This window comes from Atractosteus spatula, chromosome 3 (genome assembly GCF_055471065.1).
Source record: "Atractosteus spatula isolate fAtrSpa1 chromosome 3, fAtrSpa1.hap1, whole genome shotgun sequence".
Taxonomy (NCBI): domain Eukaryota; kingdom Metazoa; phylum Chordata; class Actinopteri; order Semionotiformes; family Lepisosteidae; genus Atractosteus; species Atractosteus spatula.
The window spans coordinates 52,859,299-52,879,018 of NC_142708.1; the positions used below are offsets into that span (position 1 = coordinate 52,859,299).

At 35.3% G+C, this 19,720-nt stretch overlaps 1 protein-coding gene across 3 annotated transcripts in view; it reads right to left on the reverse strand.

Moving 5' to 3' along the window:
• The window catches only part of arhgef28a (Rho guanine nucleotide exchange factor 28a), a 122,571-nt gene extending 108,703 nt beyond the window's left edge, over positions 1 to 13,868 (reverse strand). For all 3 annotated transcript variants that reach the window (XM_088910990.1, XM_088910989.1, XM_088910988.1), the window contains exons 1-2: positions 13,565 to 13,868; positions 6,651 to 6,694 (exon numbers count right to left, since the gene is read on the reverse strand). In XM_088910990.1, the coding sequence (XP_088767116.1) occupies positions 6,651 to 6,683 (33 nt within the window). In that variant the 5' untranslated portion in view covers positions 6,684 to 6,694; positions 13,565 to 13,868. The remainder of the gene's footprint in view (positions 1 to 6,650; positions 6,695 to 13,564) is intronic.
• Between the last annotated feature and the right edge of the window lie 5,852 nt (positions 13,869 to 19,720).

Below are 19,720 nucleotides of genomic sequence, written 5' to 3' on the forward strand. Positions count from 1 at the left end.
CTAATGTTAGTTACTATCAAGTAAGAGTTTGAACTATTTTATACAAAAGATGATGAAAGAAGCCATCGCTGGTGAAAAGCATTTGGCAGGTGAATGCAGATGTTAAAAATATCAAAAGGAAAACGGTAAACAGGTTATGTCATTCTAGAATGTTTTCTTTGACAGACAGCCAAGCTAAACAGAGACGAGTTCTATTTTCAATCCATCTGAAATGATAGCCACAACCAAACAGTGATAAAGCAGGTTACAAAACCTCACAGATGAGAATGCAACACAATAAAAATTACAGAGAATCACAACCAAGAAAAAAAAACAAACAGTTCATTTTCTGTTGAAGAAGATGAGATCACGACTAAAATTTAGACGCTGGTCATCAAGTACCCATTGTGAGGGCAGACCACTAAGCTATTATCAGAGAGCTCAGGAGACATTACATTTTAAGCTTCACAAAGTTGTTCTCCTTCCTTGCAAGGCCACTCTTTTAGCAGCTTTATCCTGAAATAAGTATTTCTGAGTAAGCAGATTAAATAGTGGGACAGCGACGTACCACCTCACTCAAATGCTTTTAGAGCATAAAGGTTTTCACTAATGGATAACCAAAAAAATATGGTTTAAAATTTGGAATCTATACTGCTCATGGGCCGTGAACATACTCACCTTCAAAACTATTTATCATTTGACACACTGCAAGCTCCATAGTGCCTAATAGGAGATTGAGCCCCGATTACAGAAGTATTTACTCACTGGTACCCAGAAAGTCAGAGGAGTTGCTCTTTGCAAAACCAAAGAGAGAAACAAGAAAAAGCCAAGAGAGCTCTGGCTGACTAATTCCAGCCTTATACCAGGAGTGCTTTAAAGACCTCTCACTGTGGCAGATGTAATAAACTGTAGACAGTTTCTTCTCACAGGTTTTAAACTAAATAAACTGCAAAGAAAAAGGAGTACAGTGTGCTTAAAAGCATAAATATTCCGGTATTTGTTATACTTGCCCAATGTAATAAAAAATACAAGTGGCTTTACTAAGAAATTCATAAAAATTAAAGTTTTGCTCTGTATCTTCTTTTATTGTTTGAGGTTAGCAATTTATATCTTTAGCAAGCATCCTTTTCTCCTGCCAGCTTTTGCTTTAAGAGAGCACACCATTCTTAATCTTTCAACGATTGTTTGCAGAGCAGTCCAATATTCAGTCCAGGAAAAATGTAACTTACACAAGTGGTACATGATGCTTAAATACATCTATTTAATTGACACTTAGCTAAGGCTGGGTTGAAGCAAAGCAACTCACAGTTCTATCAGGGAAGTCGTGATTAAGGGTAAATAAATAAGAAGTAAATGCCACCGCTGCTGAGTAAGGAAAAGAATACCTGCTGTGACAGACTGCCTTCGGTACAGCCAAACCTAAGGAGGTGATCAGTGAGCTCAGAATGAGTCTGTTAAAGAAGGGCCTCATCTCAGAAAATTTACCAGATTTGCTGCACAACACAATTAGAAAATGACTAATCACAAATGCTCACATTGAGCTAAATGGAAGGACATATTACAAATTGGGGATGAAAAAGAAAGAAAAATGAAACTATAGAGAAAGGAAAATGGATATTATACGATAATTCAGATACCTCACAGTGTACAATTAACAGGAGGAGAAATAGTAAGGGAATTCCATGAATACCTATGGCAAATACAGTAGATGTATTCTATCTGCACTAAAAGTACCTGTTTATGCAGCACTATATGTGAAATAATTATTTCAGGCAGTGTAAGTTGTTTACAGCTTATCAATTACAGAAAGATGTTTTTAAGCGAAAAAAAAAATATGGTGAAGTGGACAAGCACATACTGTGGATAAAACAGTTCTTTTATATAAAACCAAACATCTGTTTGCACATGTGTTTTTTCTATGATACAGATTAACATTTACAAAATAAATTTTTGGATCTGTGCACATCCATGAGCATAGCATGCCTGTTTTTGAGCCAGGTTTTGAGCAAAATTCCTGCAAGTGCAATACTAAATGAGAAACTGTAGTCATTGGAAAGCTATTTCCCAATAATATTTTAGATTCTTCCTGTCTTTAATATTAACTAGTCAGTAGCATCCACAGAATATGGCACATGCTTTTTATTTGGAAAAATGTGGGTATTAATGGTCATACCGTTGTTCTTTCTGAACCAATTTGCACCCAGTTTGGAACACAAGTACTTCAGAGTGTTAAATAATTCCATACACACTCAAGAACACATGTTGGATGTATTTTCTATACCTGCAACCTGAAAAAGTGAAAAATACAACCCTGATATTATATACTGGCTCTTGATGGGAAAACTAGAAAAAATGTTTTCTAAAAGCCATGCAGTAATGTTTAAAACCAACAGGTAGACAAGAAAACCTTGTCAACAGAGGCAAGAGGATTAACCACATATTCTATTCTCTGAGGATGGAGAGATGGAGATTTTTTAACAACCGAGAGACTTTCTGTAAGAATTCCATTGTACCAGTACATGTCCCAGTTACATATGGCAATAAAGTTCAAGTTCAAGTTCAATGAGAAATATTATATCCTTAACTTTACTGTAATGTTCACACATAACTTTTTATTAAATTTTAAATTGGTCTTCCTGGGTAACATTCTATACCTGAACTAGTAGGTTTTGCGTGACAAATACAACGCCCTGGTTATTTTGAACATTTCTTCTAGTCTTTTGTTTTGAAAAGAATTCAGACACATTACTGTAACAGTGCAAGTCTGAAAGTGACTATTACACGCTGTTGCACACCCCTGCAATTTCCTGTATCAAGTTAGAGGTGACACTGTGGGAATAGTTCAAGTATACAGTTTCCTTGGTTAGCAATTTTGTGCAATTATCAGTATACTAAGGTGTGGTGCATGGCAAATTAACAGCAAGCAGCTGTTAAAGCATGTGAGCATTCTTCTAACATGCAGACATTTCTTAGGTTTCATAATCAGAAGGGTTCTGAAAATCCAGTAGTTAGTATTAAGTCACTAATTTACTTTCTGTGTAGAAAAGATGTGAGTGCAAATAACTAAGTAACTTAATCTAGTAAAAACAAACAAATAACAGTCCATATTTCCTTTGTGATCTGCAGCTCTCTGTACTAACTCTACAATATATAAATAAACATAAATATACTACATAAGGTAGTCCAGAAGATGTCGATATAAGTATCTCTCACCCTGTACCAATACTGTGACAAAATCTAGACTTATTTTAAAGATCTTTATTGCAAAAAGAATATTTTTTATTGCTAGTAACACTGAAATTTTACCAAGTAGAAAAAAGACATACCAACCAAGGTGATTTATCCATAGAACATTTTAACATTTTGAGATTTTAATGGGATGAAACTGTGATGCTGAAAAGCCTGTAATTAGCTATTACAAATTGAATGCAAGTTCTGTGTACCAGTCAGTAAAACTATGTAGTATACCTTTTTTCTTTTTCACATAAATATATGTGGGATAAAGTAGTGTCAGACTAATCTGTACTTCAACAGAAACTCATAGGCTGCACTTTGTAGATGTGTATGTACAACTAACTTTATAAATGTAACTAGGATAAACAGTGTCCAGAATGAAGTTACTGTAGCTTAATCCTGAATTTTTGCTGTTTTTTTTGCTACTGATATTTGTTTTTTTATGCATACCATTGCACTGTTATTATGTTATTAAGTGTCTAACAAGGATTAAAAAATAGGTACAGCATACTTTACATTGCAAATTCAAGTCGAACAGCCCTACCTAAATGATCCATAGCTTTTGTGTCTACAATTAGCACAAACAAGAACACCAAGTACATGGCAAGACTACCAGGGGCATTGTTCACTAAATACAATAGCTTTGGTTAGTGCTTAATAGTGGGTGGAGCACAAATCTTAAAATGTTATCAACATTATACTGTGTAGTGATATCACGTTTGACAAAAAACAAGCTGAGGGCATTATGGACCATCCTACTCCCTACATGTCTGTATGTTTTAATACCTGTGTAGTATATGACATATTTCCCAAAACAAATACATTTAACAAAATACCACAGAAATAATAAAAAGGCAAATTGAAGAAATTAGAGAGCACTGCTTTAAAAGAATCTACTGATTGCTACCTGGCCTGATAATAAAAGAAGAATCAATTGAGAGAAAGTTGTGTCTTGAAACCTGTGTCTTGGTTTGTCTTTTAATGAATTAAATCCATGCAGCTCTGTATATATCAAAGAAGAGAATAAAATGACTCTAAAACATAAAAATTAACCAATCTAGGTAGAGTAAATACCCATTTTCATAAGATGAAGAACAGTAATTTTAAACCAGCAGTACCTATGAACACAGTACAATCAGATGTTTTGCATTCCTAATGTAAATGTTTGTAATATAAGCCAGGCCCTTATGTTTAAGACACTTTTTCATTCTAAGAGAACAGTAGTTGTGTTTTGGTTTATTCAATCAGAAAAAAAAACTTTAAGTGCAGGAGAACAAGATTCAAGATATTGAAATTATGGAGACCTGTGCCACAGTGGTAAACTTTAAAAGATAACTTACAGGAGGTACAAAACTCAAGTGTCTCATGCTTTCTTTTCATGTTATCTGAAATCTGGGACAAATCTGTAGCCAGGTGATGAGGTACTTTCAGTCAATGAAAATTCCCAAGGCAGTCTCAGTGAACATCACACAAGCAAGACTGGATTCTATTTAAGGAATTTAACTTAACTTAAACTTAAGTTGGAAAGGAAAAATGTGGTATGTGGAATTTCTAAACTTTTTTACTGATGCCACATTACTTTTCTCTGTAATTTGCTTAGATCTTTAATGAATGTGATGGAGGGATGAAATATGTCTAGATTATTTGGCATGACTCACCTAGCTGAAGGAACAGAGGCCTAGCTGTGAATTAGGGAGTTGTTGCCTGTAGATGGGGAAGCAGGAGGGATGCAAGAGAGGTACGCGAGGGATGTGAGGCTAATATACATAGGCAAGTGGACGTATACCTTCCTCCAAAACCTCTGGCATAAACTCAACATGACTGAGTGGGTCAGGTGGCGTGAGTACCAGGTGCAGTGCTTCACACCCTTTCTGGTCCCAGCGCCAGAGTGGAAGGGAACTGAGTGCCCCACCTAATTAAATCTAGATGAGAACAGTGGTTCTGTTGCTCTGTACCCAATGGAAGAAGCAGACATTTCTGAAAGTATAAAGCTCTTCTGCGTCACTCCACTCGATAAACAACACAGCTGACAATCAGTTGTACAATGTCTCCCTGCAGAACATTACACATGCTCAAATGAGAAATTCCATGACAACAGTTAAGTTGTAATGCATGTTTTCCTGTTATTGTTTTGTCTAACGTGTTTTGTATCCTGTGAAATGTGCTTTGAGCAGCTCTCTTGTGCTGCTTCAATTGTTGTGCAATGCTATCAAACACAAAGAATTCCTGCAAAGCTGAATTTGTTTCATTTCTTGTAAAAATCCTTTTAAAAACTCAGTGAATAATCTTAATAAAAATGCCATGATCTGCAATACTTGAATACTTTTTAGCATTGCAAAAAATAACATGGAAATGAAAATAATTTACAGTATTGTATTAAGAAGGACATAATGAAAATAACCTTTCTGAATGGCAAATTCTAAATTGATTATACAACTCCCCTTATTTCTGGCTATTTAATCAAATTAAGTATAATTAGGGAACAGCTTCCTCTTACTATATGTGCTGTTTATTATGATCTTATTGCTAAGAAAGAATGAAAATAAAAACTATGTAATCCCATGTCTCCCAAGGCTAATGTACCACATCAGTTACACTACAGATTGGGTCTAAAAAATTAATTGTTGATTAGCAAATTTCCATAATGTACCAAATATGGATCCTGCTATTTTGAAAAATGTTCTTACTCTTCTTTCTTAATGAGGACTTCTGAGAAATATTCTAAACTTTTAAGATTAGCAGGGCCTCGTGAAATATAGGCAGGGTAGTAGGCTGATGTGGGTCAAATTCTAAGATGACATTTAACAATTTTCAAAATTGTGTCAAAGATAGAGTTGACTAGAGCATAAAGACAGAAAAAAGTCCTGTCAGCTGGGGATCATAAGCTTTTTAAAAACGTAAAAAACAAAATTTCAGGCACATAAGACAAAGTTCCATGAAACGCAAATCAAATGGATACTATGTTATTCTCTGTGCACCTACTGTACATTCCATTTACTGCACTAAGACTCCATAAAAGAAAGGTTACAAATGAGGAGCCATCTAGTCTGTCCAGTAGTTTGCAGCAAAGCATCACATCCGACCTTTTCTTGAAAGTTACCAGGGTACTGGCTTCAACAGCATGACTTGTTACACACTCCCACAACCCTTTGCATATTACACATAATAAATATATTCTTTTGTCAAAGAACTGTCCTTTCATAAACACAACAAACAAGCAATTATTTTCTTTCTTTTCATCCCTCTCCTTTTTTTCACACACAAGCTACACAAGTTCTCTGACAGCCAGGATTTCAATGAGGTTCGTCATCTGGAAAGCGGGTGTAATGAAATGAAGTTCCCCAGGGAATTAGGAAACAAAGCTCTGTGTTCTTGGGTTTCACCTGTGACTCAATTAATTTCTAAACCTGTGGCTGACTAGATGAGGCGCTACTTACATAAAGAGGCACTTCTTTGCAGCTCAGCTCCATTCTTTCAGCATCTGTAAAGACAAGGAAGGAGTACACACTCAATCTAATGACAAAAGAGAAGTAAGGTTTGCCACTGCTGTAGGTTGCAATAAAGCAACAGGGCAGGACAGTAATTTCTTTGCAAACAAACAAAATCCAATCACATTTGATCATTCTTTATAAAAAGTAAAACTCTCTTTGATAAGGATTTAAAAAATGATAAATTTATCATCTACTTTAAAAAGTAACTTGTTTTTTTTCCCTCAGAAAACATACAATCTGCACATAAGATTTTAATCAATTCTGGAAGGTCTGGCCACCTGATCTTTGAATGTCCCTCCTAACCCATTTAATTCACTTCATCACTGGATTTGTACTGGTACGCTGTACAGTTCTCTCCCTTCATCCCATAACATATGAGTGTGTATTTTCTTTTCTTTTTTATAAATGGATATGATGCTTCTGTATTTTGAAAGACGGATACGCTGCAAACTTTCAACTTATTTTTAGAAGCAAATAAAAAGAACAATAAAAAGTCTCTTGGTAAATATTTTATCTAACTGTAAAATAAAGCTTGGAAATCAAGGTATGGCAGTTTTAACAACAGCCTCTTACTCTCGTAGTTCCACAATCCTTGTATTTCTGTTTCATGTCGCTTAATATACAGTATAACAATGTAGAGCAGAATGTACTACAAGTCAATGATAAATTAATTCATTTTTTAGGAATATAAGTGTCTAAAACATCTAAAAGAACAGGGTGCAGTGGAGCTTTAGATTAAAAAAATGGTTCTGATCATTAAAAAAAAGAAAGAAGATTTGCTTAAGGGGTCTTATGAATATCAGCAGTCTCACTTTGTCAGCATTTTCATCTGTTGTTAAAAAACTTGCTCAACATAGTTTTACGTCAAAACTCTGCCAATAACACAAAGCCCTGAAGATGACAGACAGCTTAATGATCCGTTCTCAAGCAAGCTGAAACACGACATGTTTATTAGAACTGAGTTATCATTTTCTATCCGTTTTTCTAAAACAAACTGTTTCTTTCCATATTGAGCACACTGTTCATTCAACACTCTGTGCTAAAGAGATTAAGAAAATGGTATGCAAATGGTCAGTGAACTTTTTGTTCCACAGTTGTTTTAACTTAAGGAGATAAGCAAAATGATGCAGTTGGTCACTAAACTACCCTCTCATGTTTCTAAACCAGCTTTTAAACCTAACCGCGTACAACTTTGGTGGTCTGGGTATACTGTTGCTTTAAGTGACTGTCAATTGTATAAAGAAAATGTATCCAAGCTGCAACATTGGCATTGCTGTGAAGTAGGAGAGGAAGCAACACACAAAACTGTTGTTGTGATTTCTCTGCAACTTACAGACTACAACTGCTGTAAACATATTAACTTTAATGAACAACACTTCCAGCTTCAGTATTTGTTCCTACTGGAAGTGAAAAAAAGGCTACAAGAAACATAACTTGTATAACTTGTATAACGATTTCCAAAAATAAATGCTTGCACCTTAAATAAAAGCAAAGTGAACCTGCACAGTAGTATTTATATTGTACTGCAGAGTGAGCCCTTGACTAGAGAAGAAAGCTTAAATAATTCATTTTGCTGTGTTTCTGATCTGTCTTATTGATAAACCTACCCTAAATGTTTTGATTTTACAAACTGGAAAGGAGAGATACTGTAGCTCCACAGCTGAAAAAAGGCAGCAAACAGCATGTTCTGATCAGCCTTTTATGAAGATCCTGTTGCTAACACGCCCTAAGATTCATAAGATACTGTACATATGTAGCCAAAAACAGACTCAGGCCACCACTTCTCTGCATACCCTATTTGCTTTGTAATGTACAGTATATAATCATTTGAACAAAATTCTGAAAGGCTAGCATGTCGAGGAGAGTGGGTAAAAGGATGGATTGTTTAATACGAAATGCTATCCTCAAAAGCTTTGGTCTGTTCCAATTTTCCTTTATTATTTTTACTGCTATTTGCTTCACACAGCAGACTTCAAACTGTTTCCTGTTTCATGAATAGGCATTTGATTTGTCATAAGCTCGCCTATTTCACCTCTAAACAAGAGACAAAAGACACAATTTTGCACATATCGGGAACATGTGATGAAAAACAAGGGATTAGTTACCATTTAAGGCCTATTCATTTTTATGAGGCAGTGAATACAAAACTGCTGTCACTTAGTACTTTGCATGGGTAAAGTAATATTTTTTCTCGAGACAAATCTATTTTAAGAAATAATTTCAGGGTGTTCCATTAAAAGGAATATTTATCTCTTAATACCCTGTGTGCCTCCAGGTGTTTAATAGATAGTATTATAGTATTAATGGCATTTATAAATGTGATATCTATCAATGTTTTTGACATCAGGATAAAACAATACTTCACTTGAAGAACTGATCTTCTTTCTTCTGTAGCACAGAGAACATTATGTAACAAAAGTGTTGTCGTTTTTATAGCTCAGATTCTATCTTGATTATTCTATAAATAATGACGTTTGTAAACAACAGAATAGGCCCGATGACCTTGTCACAAAGAAAATCAGGACACGAAAAAGAAAAACAAGTTCCCGATGTTTTCTGTAAACAACTCCACTGCTATTACCCATTGCCAGACCTAGTCTTCCTGTATCCAATGGAGGCCTTAATTGATCAGCCCTCACTTCCTGCAGGAACACAGTAACATCAACATTCTTCATCAAGCTGCATTACAGAGACATGTTGACTCAGAATAAAAGTGGAGTCTCTATTCTTCTGCTGTCATCCAGCCCGCTTTATTTTATTGCTGTCTTCATCAGTATGTCCTTAGTTTTAGAACATTAAACCTCCTAGAATGTACTGAAACCATTTGTGATTATAGATGCTTTAAGAAAAGAGTTACCAGCATTTTAGTAAATATTAGTCTTGACAGTAAATATCTTGATAGTTACCAGTAAATATTGACTTTTTGCACATATTTAAACAATAAAGAAATTGTGAAGGTTTTGAAAATATGAAGATGCTGTACATACAGTACATGTAATACATATATCCTTTATGAATAATGAATACATGAAAATTAATTAATAAAATTAATAATGAATGGTGAAAACAAGTTGTACATATTAAAGGGATTCAGATTCACTCTAAATAAAGGCAAAATAATACAAAATACATGTATAAAAAATACAAAAATAATTGGTACAGTACTGCCTTGTGCGAACAGCTTTCCATAATGCAAATAAATAACTTTTTTAAACTTATTTAATAAAAAGCAAGAAAGTAAATACAAGACAACATATAGGATTTCCAGCTTTCTATTTTGATTTGTTTTAGTCACGTTACACATGATATTCTGTTAAAGCAAGCTACACATCTTTAAAATTCTTGAATTAATTGAAATAAAATTGCCCCAGTCCAACATTGTTATGATTCTTTTGTTTACAAGATGTCTTTGAAGAGTATGCAATTTATACCAACTGTTTATAATGCAAACTATTTAAATCTGTATTTTGCCTGTAAACGGTATCCCAGTCATTTACACATCAGCTTTCCTGTCAAAACATGGTTCCAATAGTGACAATATACTTCAAATCTGGAATTCCATGTAAAGTTTTTTTGAATGTTTTGTCAGTATTGATACTACATAAAATTACACATTAAGATACATATCCCTGTGCAACAAGTACTGTGTAAAACATAACAAAGTATTCTTGCTTCTGTATTTCAAAAGGAAATGAACAAAAATGTGGTATTAAAAGAAAACTGTTCACAGATGGCCACGAGGCATAGCATAATGTAGCATAATCTTAACCCTGTGCAGTCTAGTTCATAATATAGGCATTCTCTAAAACAGGATTACGTCTCATGCCACATAACTATGAGTGTTAATGTGTATGACTTGCATTATTTATAATATTACAACAAAGTGTAATGAAGTCCACAAATTCAAACACATTTCTTCTCAGGTACATACAGTAGTATTAACATGAACAATGATTCTGTTTCTCATGAAAATAATAAATTTTTAGATAATCTGAAAAAACAACCAAGTTCATTTCTACACGCTTATTTTTGTATTATATTATTAGTTGCCAGAGTCATCTAAAACTGACATTGGTGCTCCTGTTAGACCTCAGTCTAGACCAAACCACATAAAAATGAACATTTCAGATGACAGCAGATATAAAACACTCGAGGAGTTGGCTGAGGGAGTTAGTACCAATTAAGGGCTCCACTGAGGAACTGAGACCCCATCTACAGTATAATGAAAACACTGCATTTGCGATGCTCTCACTCCGTCACTGTTATGTGCAGAACAAGATCACACCCTATACTGCACTGTCACTCCAGGCCATCATTCAACCTGTGATATAATTTACGATGCCCACATTTTCTAACCAGAAACAACAGACGGGGTACTCCCCAGTGTTGACTGGCACAATCCATTTGGATCTGCACTTGACAGCCCCCACCACCACACCACACCCCCTTATTTCCTTCACTTCATCATGCCGGAGTCACTCTTTCGACATTCCATTACAGTAACTCACTAGCTACCATTTTCACCGTCCAAAAAGGAAATATTTCCAGACATGAAATAGCTGAATGCAGAGGCCTATTGTACTGTATCTCCACTTAGCATTTTATACAACCTTTTACATGGCAGACACCTCTTTGTTAAGTTTGGAATGAACCCTGCGCTTTTTATAATAATTTCAATGTGTTTGCCATGAAGTGTATTATGGTCTCAAATCCACCTGCTCATTGCTGCATTTCCTCTCAGCAACAAATGGCTTTTAATACTTCACACTTAATCAGTAGCACAAATCTAATTCCAGCACAGCTTTATTCCATCATTTTCCACTAGTTATTCCAGTTTGATTAAAGTACCAACTTTTACTGCTGGATTCATGGCAGCACATTTTTCTTATTTGCTTGAAATGAAATGGAAATAAGCTTCCTTAGTTCATGTAAATGATGCTGGGCAGATGGAATTTCCTGTGTTCTTATACAAAGCAGCACTGTATAGGTTACAACAAGAGCATTTCACAACATAGAACAATAAGCATAAACATGATCATTTTTTTCTCCTCCTCTTCACAGCTCAAACTGACTTCAGAAGATAATCTTCCCCTTCAGTTCTGCTGAATTTCATCCATACTTAAAATTTAGATTTTCAAAATTAGATATGTATGTAACAATCTTCAATATGGTCATCTTCATTTACACTTTTTTTTATTTCCACTGATTGTTTTTCTGTTTTCATCCTCAAAATGCTTCATTCACACATCTATTTCTTCACTGCAGGTTGAGGATTAAGATTTTTTTGTCACTAATCATTTTTAATAAGATTAATTTACAGTTGAACTATCATATTTAGCTTCTGAAAGCAATTAATTTGTTAAACAACAGCCTCGCAGTAAAAGCATTATCTGCAAAGGCTAATACAGGAACTACTTTTCAATTGCAATTTTGTATAAACCTATTCAGATACATGATATTGTCTCAAAGAGATAACATAAGGAGAAAAGATAGGTTAAACCAGGCCAAGATTCACAGATTCCAGGCTTAGTACAGGTGCAGTTCATTTTTAGATCATTTTTAAGACGTGTTAAATACTAAGGAAAAGCTTAGGAAACCCTAATAGATTGAGGATCCATTAGCCTTCTCTGTCCCAAAGGTCATCATCAAAGTGCAATTAGCTTAGATTTTCTAGATGAGCTGCTACAGGCCACATTATTAGCACAGTATGTAGAGAGCAAATGATTGAGTTTACAATCAAGGAGAGTGATGGTTAGCCACAAATAAAATCACACACTGACAAGAAATTTCACAATTATAAACTAGTGTAGATTTCAAAATAAATCACTATTCATATTTTAATAAAGCTACATTACCTCTCCACAGAGGAATTTATAACTAACTCCACTAAACAAGAATGAGCTCCATACAACTATTTTCTGGGGTATTGTAGTGCTCCAAAAAGTTCAATAAAATGCAATAGAGTGATCAGTACTGTCAGCTATTGATTTTACAGATCACGTGATACAACATCAAAATGCAAAGTAGCCATTCCATCCTTTTTGAGCCAATTGCAATTAATAAACGCACTTCTCAAACTAAAGTTTTCTAGAAATGTTTACTATAGGGACCGATTTAAGGCTACAATTCACAATCCATCACATTTATTTTTTTACATGCTTGTCACCAAATAATTATTTTTTTAAATACGTGAAGCAGAACACTCACTGCTCTCCAGTTCAATATTTATTCAAATATATATAGTGTTGGCTGGTACAGTATATTGTTACTGCAATCAGCAAGACTTTTTTGGAGAAAGGGCTACCAAAGACATCTCATCTCTTAATCTCAGTATATTAACATTTATCTATAAAATGGATGCATTTTCCAAAATGGGATCCTTTATGTGTGAAGGACTTAAGAAATACATCATTAATACTCGTTATAGAAACACATTAAGATTGAGGTTTGCTTTGCTAATCTTATGGTTTTGCTTATAATCTGCGCCAAGCAGGATAAAATACACTCTATAATATACAGTGTCTCTTTTTTCAGTGTCTATAATATAGTGCTCTTTTTGCAGTTAGTTTGGTGTCTCAAATCATTATAAAGTCAAGCTGTGCTCTCGTCTTCCTGAAAATATGTTTAACGCTCGAAAAAGTACTATCAAACTACATTCTGTATTGTAGCTGTCATGTACTGTACTTTAAAGATACAATTAGTTTCCCCTTCTCGTTAGTTACTTCATTTTTCACTGAACAGTCTGAACAAGCCGTGTACAATGCGTGCAAACTCAGATGAAGCGCTCACAACGCTTTTCCTACTCTGCCCTCATTACAGCGTTGCAAACTAAACCAAAAATTAAAAAAACGGCACATTACCTCAAATCCAAGAGCCAATGAAACCTGTTCGCGTTACGACGGAGCATCGGAATCAGGGCTCCAGCATCCTTGTCTCTTTGGCAGGTACAAATACAAAAAAAAAGCCTTAAAGTTGTTTAAAAAAATAAACTTTGACAGTAAAATACTGTATCCCCGTCGTATTGGTGTATTTTGAGTAAAATGCACGGGAGCATTAAAAGTGCAGAATGTCTACCCATTGAGTGCGGGCAGTGCCTGTATGTTCTCAGAGGTTCCCTTAGTCCTGTTCTGCGGCTCTCGCCCCCCTCCGGATCCCAGGCGCTGCGAATGAACTGGGGAGTCTACCCAGCCACACAAGGCAACTGGCAGGTCACATGGAAAGCCGCAGACGAACAGCGTCACGTGTTCGCATAGAAACCTGGCTTTGTACAGCAGAAAGGCAACGACAGCAGGTTAACTCCTTGACTTCTGCAGGTGTGCCCGGCAAAAGGAGAATGTGCAAGTGCGAAAAAGTGCGGACACGGAAATACAACTGTTCAGTCAAATCGTGTTTTGTTTGTCTCATGCCTAGCACCTCAGGTGCCGCGCAGTACAAAATCCCATAGAAACATTAAAAGCTAAAAATAAAAAGCACACAAATTTAGTTAAATAAAAGACTATAATTACTTACAATAGTAGTACAGAGAGGTCAGCTTTAACCACGTTTTTAAAAAGTATTTACTAGCTCCACAGTTTAGGTGCATAGAGTAAAGCTCATCCTTAGTTCTCAGCGTGGTTAGTGATAGAAACAGCTGATGCTAAATAGACTGCACAAATAAAGCGAGTAAAAAATTGTGAAACCGCTACTGAGTACGTACTTGTGTGTGAGGCTTATTAACTTTCCACTGAGATCTTAAAGCTGTTTTGTATTTTACAGGTAACCAGTCCAATGATCATAACACAGAGGTGACAGAGAATTTGACTTGGATTTTCAACAAAAAAAACAGCGCTGTTTTGCTCAAACTGAAATCTAAATGATTAAGATATCAAAGCTTTTAGAATCCCAGCATAGCCAGCCAGTATTAGCAAAAAAAACACGGATTTCAGGGTAGAAACATTTTTTTGCCCTATCCACATGAAAAATATCTATTCATAGATTAAATGTTTATACTCTACTTTCATAGAAACTTCATTATCCACTATTAAAATAAGTGTACAAATTGAATGAAGGAATATCCCTATGGTCTGATGTTTGCACAAGGTCTATGCCTGTCTGTCAATGGTACTCTAGCTGACGCTTTGTTTCCAAAGCAACTTTCATTTGCATCCATTCACACGGAGTAATTTATGGCGCAATTCAAGTGAAGCATCTTGTTCAAGCGTACGTCAGTGTCATAATTTGGATTTGAACCCCCAAATATCAAGTTATACAGTCGGTCCAGAAACCTAACCACTAGTCCAAACTGCTGCCTGCAGTACCTTATACTTTTTATTTATCCTTTCTTATATGTGTTTTAAATCTTGCATGACATTCCTATGGTGTATAATGTTTTGAAATACTGTAGTTACATGTGTAATTGAGCATTTAAAACGTTTACTGTACAGGCTTTCCTATTGTAATAATAAATCTGTTTTAGACCGCTATTATGCATAGAGTGGCTACGAAGAACGGGGACTCCAGCTACTGTACAGTAATTCAAAAAAATAGAAGTTAAGGTTAGTAAACAGAGCTGTACAGTAGTCTAGTCTGGAACTAATTAAGGCATACACCAACATATCATCTTTCTACAATAGCTAAGGCTTTAATTTCAGAATGCTGCTTAGACGATCAAAGGGAAATCTAAACAAAAGAAATGAAGTGGGCTTCAAAATAAGATTTAGGGTTCCTAAAAATCTTCAGATACTTAACAGTTACAGTGACTGAGAAAGGGCTGAAAAAAATATTAATAGAAAGGAAACTATAGTATGAGTTTTACAACCCACCAATTACAATTCGGAACTTCTGTAATATTTTAACCTATTTGCCACTATGAGTGAATTTCACAAAAGCACTGTGGCAATAATGAGACCACCACCTGAGCAGAGGCCACAAAATATTTCACATGGTATGCAGTTTTTCTCTGGACAGGGGGTCTCCATCTGAACTTTTTTCTGCTTTCATGTGGAAAAGCATAGCTTTCTCAGGGTACACTTAGTATGTACTGTGTGTATACCTTCACACACTTGTACAGTACATCACCATTAATGCCCTTTCTGAAAAAAAAAATAATCTTAGTATATTGGAACTCAATTATGTATGTGCAAAGTTATAAAAGGAGAAATATTAAATATGTTAAAATAATAAAAGACTTAGCAATAGACTTGTGAAACTTCAAAGTGAGCTGTACAAGTCTCAGGTGCAATTTTCTTGTGATGAGGATTGAGAATGACAGAACAAATCTAAGATGGATTGATACATAATGCCAACCTGATTCAAGGGTTCCTACAATGATCTTTGGTGGCGAGACAATAGTAAGACCTCATAAGACTAAAACTGGTATACTTACAACATTACTAACAGGAGAGAGGTCAGTTTGTAATCTAAACTACATCTGGAACCATAACTAGACAGACATTCCTCCAGTACTGCAGTTTTTAAATTGATGTTGAAAGCTGGTTGCTGCTTCTTTCCTATATACCTTGGCATGAATGGGATATTTAAGATTGATAGTTTGTTTTGAGGCTCATTGTATGTCACATTGTCGAATCTGAAGAATGGTTTTACTGTAGCATTTTATAAGAATACCTACTTTCAAAACCTGGTGAGGAATTCACATTTTAGTATAGCTCCAATTACAAAATAAATCACAAAGTGGTTCTCTCAGAGGTATTGAGAAAAGACTTTCACGTTCCAGGCATGTTCCATGCTTCAGCAGAAAGTACACAAGCATATTACTTGATTAAATGTATGTATACATTTTAAACACATACCGTATGAGAGTGTAAGGGGCAAAGAAAGTAGTTCAAAAACAGCAAAAGTATTACAGGAATGTGAAGTGCCAAGCTGTAAGCATTTAAGATCGGAAAAAGACTTTAAGGATGTACTGTAACACAACTGTAGAAGAATCTAAAGAAGTATTGACATTATCGAAAGAGAGGTACCACTTGAGTGTGCTTACACCTCCTTCATTGTCAGACATCCCATTTTCTTCCTTGTTCCCTGGTGATTAACAACAAAGCACTGAATGAACACTTTTTACAATCAGAAGGCTGGATTTCTGGCTTAAGAAGTTCTGTGGAAACGAGAGACTTTTCTTGTCCAACAGTTGGTCAGTATGCTGAGAGGCATTCATTCTGTGTCTTATTTGGTCAAAGAAGCAGAGCATTATTAATACTAATGGATTTTAAAAAGAAGCACCCTGTGAGTATAAAAATCTAAATAAGAGAATGTCATCTACAGTATGAGAAAAACACCAAGCATCTCTGTGTGTTCACTCCCATGTGCATTAAATAAAAACTGCTTTTATCTTCTGAGACGGACTCCTGACTGTCTTTTAAGGGGAAGCAGAAAAATTTCCCCAACAAGTCTGTGGCTGTTAATAGCTTATTGTTTGCAGAATCTTATCCATCCATTTCTTTACAGCTCCTGGAAAGGGTTTCAACTCCAGTACTAAAGAGTATTTAGTACTACTAAACACTACAAGCACTGCTGAAGAGTGTTTGGTTGTCATTGATTTTTTCAAAACAGGCTCAAAGGTAATCACAATTACAGTCATATATGCTACTTTAATGCAGATTCACCATTCTGATATGAAATGGTGCATAAATACGGCAATTCAATATGGACCGAGCCAACAGACAAGTAAATTGGATTTTTACAAGCAGCCTGTGCTCAATTTGAGAAGGAATGTAGGGGGAATTTCACCCTCATTACGACATTCAACCCTCGTACACAGACAAGAGGGAATGAGCCCTCCCCCCTCCTATGAAACACCAATTACTTCAAGACAGACACCCCTGCCCCTGAATTAATAGGGCTTTTGTGGCTCCCAGTAGCTAGACTAACTACATGAGCATGAAACTGTACAAAATGCAGTTGCAGAATTCTCTACAATGGTTAAAAGGGATTAAGCTTATTCTATAGCAGAGGGCTCTCTTGGTTAATGACATGGTTAATGAACAGTGGATCTGAGTGCAGCCAAGGATTAAATTCACTAAGATGGTGCTGGGAACTGTATCAGATCTAATTAGAAACACTAACTTTATTAATTTGTGTGAGCGAATCTGTAAAATAATTAAAGGACAATTTTGTATTAGAGTAATGATCAAAAGCTGGATAACTGTCACTAAGCATTTTTTCAGGCATTATAAAAAATCACTGTCTTCACTTTTTTACCATTGTAATTGAAGACCAAAAGATAAAGAAAGATCTACCTTTCATTAATAATACCCAACTTTCAATTTTAGTTCTACACTGTTGTTTTGCATGAATTTAATTATGGTTTAACTCTGACACTCCTGCATCTTGGTGTCCACTTAAATAAAGTTATTGTCATATACAGTAGATATCAAGATGTTATTTATACTGGGGTTACCTCATAGATATTGTAAATAGTTTGTACTAATAATTACATTATTCAATTAATTATGACTTGCCATCCAGTAGAAAGACTCACAAAGGCACTCAAGATATGCATTCCTGTTCCCTTATTATTCACAATCATAAACTCCTTAGAGACAATTCTCTTTTTTTCTACATTGGAGTGGGAAAGGGAATCATATTCAAACAGATCTTTACAATGAGAACGATAATTGATAGTTGTCGGACTTGCAACCGCCTTCCAAGTTTCCAGGCTCTTCTTTCTTTTTTTTACTTCTTGCATACCTGTAGCACCCTCTTGGGAACAAATTGGGCTCCATAGCCATTGCATAATCTGTTTGACCTCAGGAGTGAAACACAGAGATTGGCTTCCTTTGTTTGTGTTTTTTTTCTATTGCTGTTTTCATAAGTATAAGCCCTAAGAGGTTGACTGTCTCAAGTGAAGACGTTTTCTGGTACAATATTTAGATTAATAAGTGTTCTACCTCCATTGCATTTTTGCTTAAATTACCTTCAAGGTTGTATTTGACCCCTCATAGATGGTATTACATGAAGGAAGTTCCTTCATAAAAGAGGCCCCTTTTTGTTTGCCCATTATTCATAAATAGGGATATTGCCTGTTCATAATACTTGCATGAGGTAATGATTTTCATTTAGGCTTCTCACAGAGACAGAAATGGATGTGGTTGGCCAGTCTGGTCAGAACTAAAAACTTGCCGGTGCTGTACTGGAGGCCTCCATATTCCCTCTCCTGGTATATCTGGATATCATTTATGGAGATTTGTGACTGCTAGATTCTGTGTTGTCAATGACGGAATGGTTAAGCAAGCACTGTGGGGGTTTTGTTAAAGTTGTTTGTCCAAATGTTAGCAGTCACTATGCAGAAACATTGAATAGAGTACTTCTTAGAGAGTTGATGGGATTTTATACAGGGTATAAGAAATATTATAGTCTTGTTTATTTGTTGTACGGTGTTTGAAAAAAAACATATGACATTATATATTTAATAAAACAATATTTAATAAAATAAATATTGATCAATAAAGAAAGCCAATCAATCAGATAACCATCTTGGTTAGCTCAATTAAAGCTTAATTTCCTAGTTCAACTGTGCTATAAGCAATATACTGTAGGCCAGGTATAGAGGTAATTGGACAGAAGTTTGAAATTTAAGAAGACAAAAACAGGTGAGAACGGCAGATAAGCTTGATTTACACAGACATTTTTTTCATATCTGTTTTTCCAGGGATGATGCCTGATAAGGTTGGTTTTGATTAGATAAACAGTTTTTAAATGGAAGCAGTGTGAAGTTGGGGCTATGTTTTGATCAGTTATAATTAGCTGGCAATGGACAATTCGATTTAAAAATGTTTTATTCCAGCTTATTCTTTTCAAATTTGAAGGGAGCCAAATTTCAAATCAATCACTTCATTCATTCCCAACAAGATTTTGAAAGTTCTTTTGATGAAGCAGCTTTGGTTTACACAGTAATGCATTTCTTTCTATCTTGTTTCCATCTGAAAACTGTTTAGCTAAGGATGATGCTTTCCAAAATCAAAGCCAACTGCCTAAACAACCTAATGAAGAAAAGAAAAACTGTTACAAGTGCTTGAGGCTTC